The sequence below is a fragment of the Charadrius vociferus genome, unplaced genomic scaffold, assembly GCF_000708025.1.
Source record: "Charadrius vociferus isolate BGI_N301 unplaced genomic scaffold, ASM70802v2 scaffold97, whole genome shotgun sequence".
NCBI classification, from domain to species: Eukaryota; Metazoa; Chordata; class Aves; order Charadriiformes; family Charadriidae; genus Charadrius; species Charadrius vociferus.
In genome coordinates this window covers 2,423,852-2,441,500 of record NW_009649316.1, presented here as the reverse complement: position 1 = coordinate 2,441,500, position 17,649 = coordinate 2,423,852, and the positions used below count along the sequence as shown (strand labels likewise).

The window sequence follows — 17,649 nt, the reverse complement described above, 5'->3', positions numbered from 1 at the left end:
CTGAGTCCTGTCACACAGCCAGCTCTCAATCCACCTCACTGTCACCTCATCTAACCTGCGCTTCCTCAGCTTCCTAATTAGGATGTTATGGGAGACAGTGTCAAAAGCCTTGCTGAAGTCAAGGTAGATGACATCTACTGCTCTCCCCTCAGCCAGCCAACCAGTTACATCATCACAGAAGGCCATCAAATCGGTCAAACATGATTTACCCTTGGTAAATCCCTGTTGACCACTTCTAATAACTCTCTGTTCCTCAATGTGTTTGGAGAGGACATCCAGAATGAGTCGCTCCATTACCTTCCTAGGGACCGATGTGAGACTAACCGGTCTGTAGTTCCCTGGGTCCTCCTTCTTGCCTTTTTTGAAGATTGGAGAGATGTCGGCCTTTCTCCAGTCCTCAGGCACCTCTCCTGTTCCCCATGACCTTTCAAAGATGATGGAGAGTGGTCTAGCAATAACATCTGCCGGCTCTCTCAGCACTTGCAGGTGCATCCCATCAGGGTCGATGGACTTATGAATGTCCAGCTTGGCCAAGTGGTCTCTGACCCGGTCCTCCTCAACTGAGGGGAAATCTTCCTCTCTCCAGACCTTTCCCCTTGCCTCCAGGGTATGGGATTCTGAAGATCAGCTTGGTAGTCTGACAGCTGCTAGGTGTCTCGAAACACTGCGAGGAGATAGTGTTGTGCTGTCAGTCATTCAGTTTTGGAGGCAGAGAGCTGTTAAGGCACCCAGTGAGTGGGATTCTTCAAAAATAAATATCCTTTGCTGTATGCTGCAGGAAATAACCAGATCTGCTGTGATACGAGTGAGTGTAGTACAGATGCCTACACGTAACTATTTTCTGTGGGGGTTTTTTTTAAGAGAAGAGTTGGTGCAAAGAGATTATGTTTTCTACAATTCTTTCTTACAGCTAGATAATTATGTTTAATTAGGTAGGGGTTCATCCATGCTAAGATAGCTGTTTTCATTTTTGAGAACTTTGTAGGGATGTATTTTTTAAAATTACATTTCAGGAAAAGCTGCGACTTATTTTTTTTATAGCTGCACTTTTAAAAAATACAACTGAGTGAAAAAGCTAATTTCTCAACATGTGGTGCTAAGCTGTCTAGCAGCTCTAGTATGTTCTGTCAAGCCAAAGGCATATTTTTAGCCTGATTTTTTGCTGTGCATGTTGTCGTAACAGGTGCTTGATGAGACCATTTTTTTTGTTTGTAGATGAGGTCTTGTCCGAAAACTTCTTGGACTACAAGAACCGTGGCGTCAATGGCTCTCACCGTGGTCAGATTATCTGGAAGATTGATGCCAGCTCTTACTTTGTGGAGCGTAAGTATTTTTTGAATCCTGCTACGGTATAATTCAGTTACTGCACAAAGATAATTGACCTGCTTAAGTTGTTCTCATGATGTTTTTATGCCAAATATGTCCTTTAGAAAACACCACAAATGTTACCAAAATCTTCGAATGTATTGAGAGGAACTGAAACATTTTATGGAATAGGAAACCACAGTTTCTGCAAGCAAATAAGTTTTGTGTACATTGACTTAGTTACATATTATTGTTTTTATACAGTTGTGAATAAGTGATTTAGTCCATTTGCTGTTATTTGGACTATAGTAATGAACTACATTAACTTTAATAGGATATTAAGGAAAAGAGGAACTCTGGGGCATGATCTCACTCCAGGAAGATTCACACTGACTTTTCATTGTAAAACTTCGTGGTGCCTCCAGCTTCCACCAGATTCAGGTGGAGTCAGTGGTAAAAAGGGTCACGTTCTGATCATCACCTAGACTGATAAAAGTGTAAAAATACTTATTTGCAGCAAGGTACACTGATTTCAAATTAATTGTTCCTGATTATATTCATATATTACTCAGGGCATCTGATGCAATGCAGTGTAACTCTTTTCCACCCCCTTAGCAATCAAAATACAGAAATACTGAATTTGCTTCTGCAAAGTACTACGTACCTTGTACAGCAAGCTAACAACATTTCATCTTTGGAGAACAGAAATAGGCTACTCAAAAGACTGGGCTGAGATCCATACCAAAACATCTGTGGCGAAAGAGCTACATGTATCCTTAAGGAGGAGTTAAGCATGAAGAAGCCTAGCATGCAAGAATTTCAGATTTTCAATGTACTGAATGTTTCCAATGTTCTACCTTAGCCTGCTGGTCAAAATTCAGAAGTTTTGTAAAAGCATATATAAGTTGCATGATAGTCAGGTATATCTGTTTAAGACTGAATTTGAGAGCAAGCAAGGGAATCTTTGATATAATCCAAATTCTAAAGGATTTGGAAAGGGTATGAGTTATACTTGATTAGATTAACCTATGAATTTGACTTTAAGTATCTGGTGTCAGCAAGGATGCTATATGCAGACATTTTACGTATGCTCAGTCCTAGAAACAGGTTGTCTCTTTACTTTATAAAGCATCGCTGATGGTTTGTAATTCCTAATGTTAAGTTAAATTGAGAATGTTATTCTAAAGAATTAAGGGAGCTGCTGAAGTTTCTGCAGGACCTACAGGATGCTTATCTCGTGTGTTTTGAAAAATACATTTATGGGAAACTTTTAATATATAAGCACATTGGTTTTAGTTACCCTGGTTTGGGGGCAGAAATACATGATAGGACCTAACCTTTAAAGCAGACTCTAGTTTGCAGCTGCTTCTTTGAGCTGTGGTTACTGATCCGTGAAACTGATCGTGCTTTCTTTCAGCGATTAAAGAAGCGTGTGGAGGAGTTATAAAATCCCAGAATTGTGTTTTGAAGAGGCCTTAGTACCTTGTTTTATTGAGGAAGGGTGGCAGTGGGATTGGGCCACTGGTAACTTTTCTGCCTAATCCACAACAGAAAAGAAAAAGGCAATGTGAGAAGTGCTTAGGAGAAAGCCTCTTCAGGTGGGCCACATTTCATTAAGGGCTCAACTGCACGATGAATTATGTCAGCTTAGTAAGTTGCCCCTGTTAACTGAGACATAGTAGCTGTTGTTAATTGATTGCATGCACATTCTTCACTCGTCCTACTGTAAGAAAAGGCAACTTAGCATAACATCCTTCACTGATGCTTAAAACTAAGTCGTACTACACCGTAGTTGGGCAGCCCACACTTGATGAGTTGCTGCCTCTTGGTAATTTGTTATGCTGCCATCATTAGGTTGTGAATCTCAGCCCTGAGATTATGTACCAGTGCGCTTATCGAGGACAAATCATTGCCCTGTCCAGAATGAAAAGAGGAGAAGATGAAGTAGGCAGTAGTAAACAGCACGTGTGGATACTCTTAGAGGCACTTGACTATTGAAGTGGGAAGTTAAAGCACTGAAAAATGTTGATGTATGTAAATTTTATATATCTAAAGGCACATGTGAGGGTTCCTGCTCATTGTAGAGACTTATCTATAAAAGTACACAGCTCTGCAGTTGATTAAATGTCGTATTAAAACCTGCAGTGTCTGAAAACCTCATGTATTTTCTATCCAAAGAGGATGGTGTAAGCCACCTTCCTTCAGACTTTTATTTTTTGGACAGAGATCATATCTTCCTTTTATGTTGCATAGCACACAATATGGTGACATTTGCAGGAATCAGAAAGATGCTGGTCATCAAAATCAAACTCACCCAAGAACTCACCCAACTCACCCTTTTTCTTGCCATTCACTACAGAACTGAGAGAACTTGGAGGACAGGGCAAGGGTATGTTCAGTAGTAATGTGGTATAAGAATTGCGATGTTGGTCCAAAGTTAACCTGACCTGGTGTCCTGTCTCCAAAAATGGCCAATAGCCCAGACTTGAGGAGGGTATAAAGGTAAGCAAGTGTTAGTGAGTCTTCTGGCTGGAATATTCTTAGGTACTGTTAATGTGTTGCTCAGGCACTTGCTGAGAATAGGTAGTCTTTTTATTTAGTGGTTGTCAAGGCATATGGTAGGTGGCTAAGATGTGGTAATTCATTTTAAAGGTATCCATATTGGTTTTTTGTGCATTATGTTATGCTTCCTTTAACTTGCTATTGATTGGACTCTTGCTGATTATAGCATTAATTCTCTATAAAACAGAGTAGCTCACTTGCGACGGCAGCCCTTAATTTCTGCTCTTGCTTTTCCTGTAACTGTCTGTACCTTGGTGTCTGTTCACAACCTGAGTCAATATCAGCAATTTATCAGCTACATAGGGATTCAGTAAACATTATGGCATACACTGCAGTGTTTCGCCCATCATAGCTGGCAGGACCCATGATAAAGGAAAAATCACAGTGTGGCCAAATAAAGAATCAGACCTACATAGAGAATTTAAAGTTCCTGAGAAATTAAGGCACCCTATGCAGACTGGTTTGGTTCCTGTTCTTGAAATGTATAAAGGTTTAACATTTTTGGTGGTGCTATTAAGTGAGGCAAAATAGGCTTATTATTGGGGGACCATAGGGATCATCCTCTCCAACTTCATAAGTCAAAGTTTTTCTTTTGCCAACAGTTAGACTTTAGGACTCCCCATGGGGTGTTTTTGTACCACATTTAAGGAAATTACCCTTATTGTGTGACCAGCCAGCCACTTGACATAAAGAGCTTAAAAAGACATTTTTGAACTTGTTTTTATGAGAGCTCTAGGAGGGAGCTTGAAAAATTGAAGGTATTAAAGATTGGCTGATTTGCAACAGTGAAATTCCTATTAATATGAAAAAAGCGTTAGGAATAAGGTCAAGTAAATAAAGAATTATTACTCATTTTCTGTATTTTGAATCTGGAGGCATATAAAATGTGTTTGGGAGTATTTTGTTCAAAAGCCTTTATGTTCCCCAATTAGTTTTCCTTTCTTTCCAGCATTTTTGAAAATAAATGAGTACATGAAAAATGGTGCTCTAACTATGTAACCTGTAGTCATTAAACATAAAACCACTGTTCAGGTACTTAGCAGAATACTGACATCTGACCACTGTGGATAGTAATTTGCGTACACTGGTCTGGAACCTGGAATACGAGTGAGTAAAGGCAAAAGTGGCTGGAAGTTATTTTCTTTGTGGTGGCCAGTTGTCACAACAGGTATCTTCTACTGGACACAGCTGTAATAATGGCAAAAGCCATCAACCTGGAGGACCACACTAGACAGAAATTGTGCACGTGCTGCTGCTATGGGAAGAAGAAACGAGCAGTATTGTGAGAGATTTGTATAAGTGAATCTAGAGTGGACAACACAGAGGGAAGCATGGCAAGAAATTGAAACCATCTTTTGTGTTAACTGCACTTCTTTTACTTTTATAGAACTGAAATTTTGTAATTTCAGATGCTTCTCTGTTGTTTAAGCTATACTTTCACAGCATGCTCAGTGGGTTGCCAAGTCTGAGTCATTAAGGGTTGCTTTTTCAGGTGTATTAAAATCTCGCTAGGTTAAGAAAATGCTTTTTGTGTGGTAGGTCAATGACAATGCAAAATAGTTTTCGCTTTTCAGAACATGCTTCTAAGTTTTGGGGGTATTTGGGCAAGATACATGTTGCTTTTGAATTTGCTGATAGCCTGGTTTAAGACCATCTAGAGTGCCTTATATCTTTTTAAAACAAAGATAATTTCTTGACATGTACCCATACAGCATTTTCAGATACCACAGCTGTTTAAAGGTTGTGTTTGTTCTATAGTGATCTACTTTTTCACCTTGAAAAGGACTAATATCTTTCCCAGAGAAGCCTATGCCTTCCCACTTTGTGTATCGCAAACCTGCAATATAATGTTACCAGTCACAAACTTGCAATGTAATGTTGCCAGACAGATATGTAATTGGTGTGAGCCGGAGAGGGAATTGCTTCCAAATTACAGCATGAATGCTGGCAGAACAGATCTCATCTCCTATTAATACCCAGCAAACAAAAAGCCTTAACAGCTGCAGAGGCAATGTTGCACTACGGCCAGCTTTGCATTTCTGCAGACGTCTAGCAATTTGGGGTTTTATGACAGCCAGTGATAAACAGTAACCTTCCACTATAACCATCAAATGGTTGGGGTTTGGGGAGAGGAAGAAGGAGGGAAGAGAGGCTATGTGCCACTGGGGATGTATACTTTGTGTGAAGGCTTGGAGGGCACTGCAGTGAAAGAACCAGCCTGTAATGGGGTTTCCAGGAAAGTAAACACGCTCTGCTTCACTGCAGTTTCTGGCACACTTTTTTTGGATTATACAGCACTACAGAGGGGGAGAGTGTGCTAGAGACCATTTCACTGAGGTGCGATGCAGCAGTGTCCTGTAAGCACAGTATCAAACTAACATATCCTTAAAATTATGAGAAAAGTTTTGACACTATTCAGAATTGCAGTAAAGATAGCTTAATACCTGGGACCCCTGTTAACCTACTGGCCTTTCTGTAGATTGTTTTACTTCCTGGCAACTAAGGAAACCATTTCCAAGTGTTAACCAGCCATCTGTGTGACACTTTTATGTGGAAGCATATGCAGCAGTTGTTTGTTTAAATTTGTTCTTGTTGCTGCATTTTTTTTTTAATAGCAAAGACGGTTGATAGGCTTTGCAGAGAGCAGAAATTATAGTTACTTATTCCTATTGACTAGCAGTGAAATAATGGTTAAAAAAGCATGCAAATAAAGTCAGAGGTCTGAGAGGTCCTAGTACATCTGCAGGTAGAAGGCATATGTTCTAGGTCATGGTCAATATGTGCCATATATGTATGTGTTTATGGAATATGTACAGAAATGTTCCCAAAACTGACAAACAGCCCTTTCATCTGGGGCTCTCTCTAGAAAATACATCTTTTGCGTTGTTTCAGGAAGCCAATATAAAGGCCACTTTCAAAGTACGAATAATTGAAGGATGTTGTAGCCTCAAGTGTTTCCAAACAAATGAGGCCTAGTCATATCAACAAAAACTTTAACGCAGCTGGAGTATTTGCAAAGTTTTCCTTTTCCTGGACAGGTTGTTGATGAGTCCAGCCCGCTAAAATAATTTCCTGTCTCCATTTTCATTACCCCAATGTCTCTCAAATCACATGCACTTCACTTTATGGAAGAGTGAGTAAGGGGAGAAAATAGAGATAAGGCTGTTGAAGACCATCCTGCTGTACCTTTAAGCAAATTAGAATATGCTGCATAACTTTAACCTTCAGGAATCCACAGATGGTAAAAACTGGAGCAACACAGAAGCATCTTCAACAGTGTGAAGGCTATTTAGCAGAATGGTTAAAGGTGGTGTCAGAGACAAACCAGATATGAAGCAATAAGAGAGACTTGTGCCCCAAAAGGTGCATCTACTGCTTGTCTCTCTCCCAAGGAAGACATACCATAGTTTTGAGGTTCTTTCCCTATATGTCCTTGCACATGTAGTAGTCTTATTGATGCTTTTTGGTTATCTTCCAACCTACGTACATTTTTTATGTTCCTCTTCCTTTTCCTCAGCCTGGTAGTCTTATAGGAGTTTAATATTTGTATTTGAGCCAGGCTTAGCTTTGGGAAGAGGAGCACAGTCTGAGTCTGAATGAAGGCATTTCCCAGTTCAAGGCTGCTGAGGTTCCTCAAGAACCCTTTGCTTTGGATCCTTTGATCAACCCTTTAATCTTTGCTGTTGTTGCATTTCCTGTTAGTTTTTCTCTTACGAAGTCTTTCTGTGCCAACGTTCTAGGCAGCAACCTATCATAAACAGAGACATAGGTCAATCCACACAAGACATTAGGCAGCTATTTCTCAGCTTCCTGCATGGTTGCACTGTGGTAGCTTAACTGAGAGACTTGTCTGTGAATCAGATTTTTCTCCTTCTCTCCCTCTCCACAGCTTTTTTTGACACTTGGACATATTTTGTTTTTGCTGTGGAGATCAGGGCTGTTTATTCATTCATTCCCACACAGGGAAGAAGATGCTTGTGTTGCAGCATGCATGCTTGGTGACACCGTGCTGGGACAGCCTGGCTGGTCCCCACACTACCTGCTCTCCGCTTTTCACGGCAGTGCTTAAAGAAATTATGAAATCTCTTCTTGCACAAATCTGATATTGAAGTGAGAGCTCTGAAAGGTTTATAATAGGAGTTTCAGAAAGCTTTCTCAAGGTGAACCGGAAAGCTTTAAATGAGAAAATAATGCCTGATCTTAGGCACGCTGAAGTCAGAGCAAGTTTTTCTTCACTAAGCCATAGTTACCAGTCACAGAGACCACAATTCACATGGTCTGTTGTCTCAGATACTTAACCCTAAACAAGCCTAGACATTGTATTAATGCATCAGAGACTGGACATGATCTAATTCCCTAGGCAATGGTCAAGAAGTTGTGGGAACATTTAACTGAAGTTTTAGTGCTAATTACACTGAGCCTTGGGGCATTTGGGACCTAGTTTGAATGCACAGTTCTATTCTTGTTTGTTAACTTTCAGATATTTATTAGTTGCTTTTTTTCATTACAGTACTGTTTAATGTCTCCCGTGAAGAGTAGATCTGCTTTTCCATGTACTAAGATAGTTTCTGTCCTAAAGAGCTAAGGCCAGATTTTTGAAGGTATAAGTTCAATGCAAATGTTTGAGAGCCAGTCTTCAAAGCTGAGGTAGGGAAGGCAGATTAAAAGGTGAGAGGTGGAAACAGAAGCACCGAGTGAAGAAGTGACTTGCCAATGCACAGGTACAACTGCAGATAAGACTCCAGTTTCCACACTCCCTGCTTAGTGTCTCATCTGGTAATTTTAGGCCACCTCTAGTCTGTTTGCAGTCTGAGCTATTGGGAATTACTTAGAAGTTGTACCCTGAAAATAAATGTGCCCTGCTGCATGGTACATCCCTCTTTGTTTTTCTTCTTTAAGGAACAGAGTTTCTGAAAGCTCTTCTGCTGGAAAAAGGGGAGAGGTTTGTGTAGGGCTGTTACAGCTTTATCAAAGTTGCAATAAGCCTCAGAAAAGGTGGTAATGAAGGAACCAGGATTTTTCTTCTTTTCTGTTTCAATTTTTTTTTTTAGACTAGCTGTGGGCATGCTGGATCTGCTTGTTTTCTTTCTCCCTGGGTGTTGTCAGGTTGAGGGACAGCAGTAACTTCCCTTGCAGTCCAACAGCCCAACTCTTTCCTGGGAAAGACAAAGATTTATGGAGTCATCTCACTGGCTGAACAGAAGAGTGGTGCAACTGGTTCCAACCTTGTTATTCGCTTTCAGCTAGGCTTGTCTCACATATGGAAGCAGAAGGGCGCTGTTGCAACAGTGCTGCTGGGTGACCCCATGTTCCAGACACACAGACCATAGGGGTCAACCCCCAGCTTTGCCTGGTGTCCTGTGTCCCAGAGTGGCACCTGGTGAGGATGCTCGGCCCCCAGGTCAGATGCAAGCTATTGCCAAGTGGCACCGGAGGCACCAGATGTGCCTCCCGTTGTGAGATGTGACATCATGATATATTGTATCTTGGGAAGAAGATGCTTGACAAGACGGGGGAAAAAAAATAATCACAGCCCTCTGCTGTTCTCTTCTTCATTTATCATATTCTTTTCTTCATCCCCATTATTGTCTTTTCTTGGATACGTCTGCTCAATTCCTAATTTGACTAAGGCTCCTAACTTGGGAGATTTGGGAGGACACAGAAAATGGTGACTGTTTTTTGGGTTGACACTGGCCTTCTTTCAGGCTTGTTTGATCTTAAGGTGAAGGGAAAGTTGACGAATAGTTCACTCATTCCAAGCAGGAGCTCGTTGCTTAGCACCCTTCACTGGAAACAGGTGAGGACTGGGGAGCAGCCAGTAGCACTGCCACTACGAGGAGATTGAAAAGAGGCGATGTGGTTCTTAGAGCAGTTCCCACTTGAATCTGTCAGGAGCTGGGAACGCATGGCTTTCCATGCTCCAGCATTAAAATTTGTGGGAAGCTGTAATTTCTGATCTGGTCTGCACTGCTCCCTCTTCTCCAGATCCCATTGAAAATATCAGGTAGGGCCTACATACTTCTTCAGCACTTCTGGAGTCACTTGTTGTTCATGCAGTTGTTCCCTGGGATAGAATAACTTAAGTAGAACCCATCAGACCATTCTGTACTTGGCTGTGTACCATCTTCACTTTGGGTCTGGAGGGTTTTTAGGTGCCAAAGTTTGAAAATTCAGGTTCACATACGTGGTCATTTTGCTCTTCCAGTCATGTCAGCAGTATCCTCAGACAGGTTGTACTTGCTCTATATTCAGAACTCTTTATCTTCAGAACTCCTGCACATATAATGCGTTTTCTGCTTTAGCTTTGATATTACTCAGGATACCATAGTGCATATTGTGCACTTGAGGAAATGAAGAGAAATTACTAAATCCAGTAGGGTGGCTAGTAGCTGTATTTTTCTCATCTAACCTGGCATTTGATAAATGCATGAACAAATACCTGTTGTTTTGCTGCTTTGAACTTTGGATGTTAGTATTCTGCACAACGGGTGCTGAAGTCACATAATTTATTTTAATGGGACAGTATAACTTAGATAATGTTGCTTTGTGAGTGATAATCTTTCTACTATTGACAGTAAGAGATTACAGTGTCATCTTTGACTAACAAATCAGTTAGTCTTTGCCACTGTTAAATGCTTCTGGAAAGTTTGTTTTGGATGATGCTGTCTAGGGATTTGGTGGAGTTGCCCTGGAAGATAGATCCCCTCTTTGCTGCATTGCAAAGGGGCTCCTATGCCCTCCGCTTGGATACTTCCACTGGGCATGTTTCTGAAGCTGCTGCAAGCCAGGTTAGTCCCCACTGAATTCGGTAAGAATTGCTCGCGTGCAGCCCCTGCATGCCACAGGGGCCGAGCACCTTTCGTGTACAGCCATACACAGAGAGCCCAAGTGCAGAGTTTGGCCCAAGTGATTTTATCTCTGTAGAAAACCAGAAGACAAATGCAGTACAAATGGTAGGCAGCTGGGGTTGGAAGGGTATCAGCACATGCATCATAAGGTCATATTTACTCCAGAAGCGTGGTAAGGCTAAAATAACTGAAACAAAGCCGTTTCAGTTATTTTCTTATTAAATACAAAAACAGTACTGTATTCAGGTTTCTATAATTAAGGATATAAGTTCAATTTATGAATGCAAAATTATTCAGGAGACAAAGAGGCTGTCTTGATGGTGCTGAGATCTGACACTGACAAACCTGAACATTTCTCATGATGGGGAGGATAAGGCTCCCCAAGGACCACGGGCCTCTGAGCAAACGCTAAGTTGCGTCAAGGGCTTGCCTAAGAGAGAAAACTCCACAGATGGTTTATTGACCAAGCCCATCACTAGTTTAAAGGTCCTAAAGAATAGGTCAGCGTCAATAATTTACCGTTTCTGATTTTGGAGAATTTTATGGACTTTTTTTGTAATCCTGTTAATGCATACCATTAAAGTAATTAATCAAAACAGAACTCGGAGTGTGTATATTAAAGACAACATTTTTCTTAGTTTATGGAGGCAGTGAGTTTGCTTCACATCTACTGCAAGGCTCTTTTATACCTCTCTGCAGTGGTGAAGCATCTGAAGGGCTCTCTTAGATGTCCAATGTTGCACAGGAAAATCTCAGTATAAAGGAAGATAAATCCCTTCACATAATACAGAAATTTGATTGTAACCCTGTTATGTTATTGTCTGGTTTTGGCCAGCCACTTTATCTCTCATGCCTTCCGGTGGTTATGGCAACATTTATGCAACTCATACAGTTTGGACAATTTTATTAGACAAAAAAACTTATTTGACCTTCCATGGGGAAGGCAGAATTATATCTGTGGTGCAGTGCTGTAGTAACTCATCCTGCTTCTGAAAAAGTGCATATATGATGCAGGAAGCCTTTTGATAATTGGCTTTTCTTGCTAACTAGCTAGTAAATCTAGCCCTGTCGTCATCTTACTCCTGGTCCAGCGTTTCCTGCCATAGGACTGACAGATGTCAAGAATGCCATTTATATCCAGAATAGACTTACTCAGAGAGTGGGAGGTCAGCAGGGATGAATTACTGTCTCCCTGCAGGATTCAAACACTTTTGTCCCACCAAACCATCTTTCTGCAAGGTCTTTGATTTTGGTCGTAGGGTCTTGAGAGCCTCAGACGAATATTGTTTTATACTTCCAAGCTATTCTCCAACCCTTTAGATGTTCACTTTACCCTGTTAGTAGCAGGTATAATTTCCCCTCATATCTCAGTGCTGCTAGCTTTTTATAAATAAAAAAACCCCACAACCTTGAAATAGGTACTTTTGCTGTAATTGTTTATTAATTAAATTTCCATAGCGATGCTTCTTTCTGTCCTTCCCCTTTCATTAAATTAGCTATGCTAATTTCATTATACGTTCTCTCTTTAAAAGGTTAAAAGTCTGTGGATTTTTTTTTTTTTCCATAGCAGCTGCTACAGTGAGACCTCTAAGAGTAGACAGCAGTGTTTCTTCCAGATCCTTCCTTTTCCGAGGCAGCAGAGCCTGTGTGCCTGGCAGGTACTTGTTCACTTCTGAAGTGGTAGGAAGCAGAGGTGTGGGGAGGTGACGTTTACTTACCTGGAGTGAGCTGTCACAGGTCACTTGTAGCTCTAGACTCGTTCCTTAAGAGTAAGAGCTACAGGTCTGATTGTTTCTCACTCCAGGGCCGTTTTAAGGCACCTTTTCATGATTAGATTGCGTATACTGATAATCTTGCCCTTCACACTATAAGATAGATATGAATACCATCGTTCAATAATGTTGGGTTATGTGGTCCAGCTGCCAGTTCAAGGCAGGTCCGGTTAGAGCAGGTTCCTCTAGACCCTGTCTAGTCAAGTTTTGATTATCTTCAAGGATGGAGTTTCCTTCTGAGCAACCTGCTCCAGTGTTTGACTAGCCTCATTGTGATTTTTGTTTTCTTACATCTAGTCAGAAAATAATAATAACAATAGTAATAATGATATAATCTAAATGTAAATGCATCTCGGGCCTCAAATATAAAACTGTAACAAGTCTTATTTAATTTTCAAAGATGATCTTTCTCTGTGCCTCTCAGTTTTATTTTTTTCCTCACCCATTTCTTTTGTGGTGTTGGAATACCTTACAAGTTCTATAATGATTTCCATTCATTGGAAAATACAAAAAGGAGATGTTAAAAATAACTTTTTTAAAAATATCAGGGGAAAAAATAATTTTCTTATAAGTAAACCGCACAGATATCAGGATTAAGAAAATAATTTACACCATAAGAAACAAAATTGATTTTGATTATGAATTGCATTGCTGTTATGTTGCAAGCATGAGGTGCAGCTGGGGTTAGAAATAAAATGGGTAATGCACATATATCAGAATTTAAGCTGTGGTTGTTGTAACTTGACAGCAGTGTTCCCCCAGACAGAGACTTCTGACTGGCAGACATACAAAACCAGCAACGTATGGAATGTAAACAGGGGAAAAAGCACTCAGAATAAATGTGCAATCTTTTTGCAGTGGAACTGCAGGCAGCTCGTGGGTAAGGGTTTTTGGCTCCCAAGGGTCCCTCAGAGCTCAGCAGGCAAATCCTGCGAAGAGAAGCAGCTTTTGGTGCAGCCCGTGTCTCGTGGACACCTCTCTCTGCTGCCTCTGGCTTCAAAAATCAATCTATGCACAGAGAAGTTTCTTAACGCTACCGTTGTCTAGCACAGGTGTTACAGGTATGTGACTGTGGTTCTGCTTCTCCTTTTCTACTCCATTAAAATAAGCCTACAGTTGGAACCCATCACAGTCTATCAGCGGCTCATGGAGATTGCAGTCTCAGTTTGTCTTCCTACTAACGTGCTATTTATCCACACTGCTGAGCAGCACTTCCTGAGGGTAAAATCGCTTTATTACCTGGCAGCTCTGGGTTACTCCAGAGATACCTGGGAATCCACACAAGCTGATGTGTGATTAACCTTCCAGGATTGTCAGGCAACACTTGAACAGTAGATTTACCACACCAAAAAGCAATATGCCTACAGTGTACTACATTAGCCTGTCTGCTTGATTGTTGGACAAGATTTAAGGATGAAAGAATGTATGTCTTTAAAACAGAACACAAGTTCATTATTAAGATTTTGCTTTATAATGAGGTATTCTCCTTAGCTTCTCAGGTAAGGAGACCTCCAAGAGGTGCCTTTTTCCTGTTCCTATTGATAAAGTTGTTTGCCTGAAGTGGAATGAGCCAGCCCTGCTCGCTTACAAAACACTAATTACTTTTTTTGTTTGTTTGTTTGTTTGTCACGGTGGCATCTCATGGTTGTGGGGAGAGACAGAACGATTTCCTTCCCTCCGCTTGCTTGAGATTTCTTGATTTACATATAAGTGATGTTCTCTAATTAGCACACTTCTGGATTCAGGCTTTCAAATGTTTTCCTGTTTACAGGATATTGTAAGCTTTATGAGCTGCCTGTGAGGAATATTAAATCTACATAGCCAATAGGTTCACCTTTTTTCCCCCTTTGTAAACTGCACAAAGTCTATGCATCACAAAGTCACAAAAATGAGAAATAAATTTCGGTAGCAGTATACTTTGGCTTTATCCTTTATTTTCTTCTTTTCTCTGACTCCTCCTTAGATTTTGGAGAACCCATCATGTACCTTTTTTGTATTAAGGTGAAAATGTAAAAGAGAAGGCATATAGTGACAGTTTGGATTGCAGAAGCTCAGTTCAGAGACAGCCATGACAGAGTCATCTGTGGTTGTTTAAGATGATGCTACGTCAGTTAGTTGTCTGTGTTGGCTCTCTACCAGAAGTCATCTCTCATCACCACGCTATTTTTGGAGTAACCATTTCATTACTGGCCATGTAATCAGTTGTAATTACTGGATTGCTTGCTCCAATCCAGGTAGTTTAGATTATCTCCAGGTGCTATTCCTTAAGGCCTCAGCATCTTACTAGGCTAGCTAACATGAGCAACTGTTACGGGCTGAATCAGCTCGTGTTACCTAGAGACTTCAGATATATGGGGCTCAGTGCTGCGACCTTAACAGAAAGCCTCTGACTTGCATTTTTTATCATGTTCTGGTGCAGGGGGAGTTTTTATGTGGGTTCATGCTGCTTTTCCATTCAAATTTCTCTCCGACTTCTGAGGGAAGGAAAATGAAACTTAGCCGGGAGAAATCTCAGCTGCAGCTACGTTGATGTTCCTGACTGAAGAGTAGATGGCAGTTGAGCAGATCAACCGAGTTTCCTGTGATTTCTACCTTACAAAGGCAGAGGATTGATAGGCAGAGTCAATTCAAACTAAAACTTGGTTTAAAGCCTTACCCTGGCAACTCATGGCAGCTTTTAACCTTGGTGCGAAAGATGGTCCTTTTTCAAAAAGATTGACAGAAGCCTCAGTACTGTTTGTAAAGTCCCCCTTGTACTCAGTCAGTAGTAGAGCAGAGTTCTTCCAACTCTAGTGGCCTGTGCTGTGAATATTATACTACGCTGTCAGTGGTGGTTGTGTCTGGGGAAGGCATAGAAATTAAGCCAGTGTTGTTTTGTGTGAAGTGTGTCTTGAGAGCGTTGAGCAGCCATCTGGAGGGGACTTCCAGTTGTTCTCCAGAACATCTCTTTCAAAAGATCCCATCTCTAGTTGTATCAGAAACACTTAGCACTGCTCAAAACAGGGAGATGTGTGACAGTGCAGGAGTGTAATAATCTACACTGATGTCTTTCAGTGGGGTTTGAGCTAATTTGTGTTATGTTGCAACTGGAACCGGCTTAAGAAGGCCATAAATTAAATGGGAGAAGGCACTTGCTCTTGCAGAGCAGCACTGTAGACAGCAGGATTTGAACTTTTCAAAAACCTCAGAGATTGAAATTCTGCCCCTGCTGCAGTTGAGAGAACTTTCTGTTAATTTAAACAGGATAAGGATTTCACCCGAGAGAGTCAGAATCATCTGTTTTAAAATTATTAACTCTCTCCCTGGTATATATTCCTAGAAAAGCATGAAAATTTGATATAATTCCCTTTTTCTCATTGCACTTTTGCAAGAAGAAAAAGTAACTTAATAAATTGCTTCTGGGATGAAATTTTCTATGGCGATTTAAGGCCAGTATATGGGTGTCTTGTGACTAAGCTGTGAAACCATGAAAACTGGGTTAATAAAAAACCCCCCCCCGACACAGCCTTAACAGTAGCACTGCTAGCAGGCACCTCTGTAATTACTGCTTCTCTACGAGGTGTGCTGAGCTCCTATGATGGATTAAAAATCTCACATTGTGCATTCTTCTGTTAGAAAATGACTCAGTAGAAGCCTTTTAAATATATACAATACGTGCAAAGATAAGGTTTCTGCATCTGAACTAGCCCATTTAGGTTTTGTGGAGTTTGGAAAATAGAATCTGGTTTTGCTTTAGCAGATCTATTTCCTTTTCTAAATTTCATAAATTTGTTGCATTTGAGATGCAGTGATATGCTAAGTAATACTTCTGTGACATGCATAAATGATTTAGCTGACCTATGGATGTTAAGTGCTGTGGAATATAAATCCACTTGGTAAAGCATTTAGCAGATATTTTATTTTTCTTTACCTGGCTATTTTCTAACAGAAAGAGTACAGGAGCTTTAGAAAGATTTTTGGAGAAGGGCAGCAGGACTGAGTGACGTGTGCATGTGAAAGGAACAGATAACAGCTGAGGAGACTGTTTCTTTTGAAAGGAGAATGAGAAGAGGTAGGTGTGGTCTCTGTCCACTGAAACCAGTTGGAGTTTTTCTGTTGGCTTTAACGAGATGTATCAGACTTTTGACAGCTAGTATGGAAGAGGCTTATAGTTCAGATGTTGGAAAATATTTAAAAGGGTAAATTAAACAAATTCTGTAAACAGTTTTTGTTGTGCTGTGGACTAAATGTTACTTAGTCCTTCAAAACACTTTCATTTGAGAAGGCACAGCTTGTCAAGGCTGTCAAAAAGATTCCTGCACACTGGCAGCTGACTCAAAGTAGTATCTGCCAGACCTCTCTGAGGTCGTGACAATGACTTTTTCGTAGGTATATTCTCCAAGCCAGCAAGGAGGTGGGAAAATGAACCACCAAAACTATAGAACGATAATGTTGGAAATAAATTTACCTCTTCTGGAGTCTTGCTGTGTCACTTAGCAGTTGGATGTCCACGACAGTATTATACAGGTGGACAATATAGATGCACATACAATTTCTTTGACAGATCAACACAGTACAGTAAAAATGCACATCGTATGCTGGCCTTTTGGTAGAAGGCAAATTTGTGTATCCTCAGTGCCTATATGAGACTTCAGATCTGGAATGTAAGACCTATTTGGAAAAGAGGAGGCTGGGTATTTTGTGTGCATGAACTGGGACGGGTCCATTAGTTTATGTGAGGTGATGTCAGTTCACAGCAGGTGAGAGTTCAAGTATTTGGTTTTCACACTGGAAATTCCCAGAGGGTAGCAGAGGGGAAAAAACCCTACAAACCAAGCTATTGCAAACCCATCCTGGAATCACTGTCTCTCCTCTTAGAATTGAAAAACTCAAACCAGTAGGACAGCTTGTTCCTCTCCTGTGGTCTCAAAGCTTTGTTCACAGCTCTGTTCGATGCCTTTTCTTTTTCAGGTCTCAACACTGCCAAAAAAAAGACATGTTTACTGGTGATGGTTAATAAGAAAGATATTTGCAAAAAACCTCAACCCCCCATGTTTACTGTATTTTTAATAGACTCTTGTTTCACCTGGTTAATGAACTATAACATTTTACCTGCAGATACTTTTGTATGATCTTTTTGGCATTGCGAGTTTCAAAATTTCAAAGTTTTATATGTTTCAAAA

The 17,649-nt window shown here is 40.6% G+C and overlaps 1 protein-coding gene across 1 annotated transcript in view; it reads left to right on the top strand.

Annotated features, from left to right (window-relative positions):
- The window catches only part of HECW1 (HECT, C2 and WW domain containing E3 ubiquitin protein ligase 1), a 185,124-nt gene that overhangs the window by 16,673 nt on the left and 150,802 nt on the right, over positions 1–17,649 (top strand). Inside the window, exon 2 of the mRNA XM_009889422.1 lies at positions 1,216–1,323. Coding sequence (XP_009887724.1) covers positions 1,216–1,323 — 108 coding nt within the window. The remainder of the gene's footprint in view (positions 1–1,215; positions 1,324–17,649) is intronic.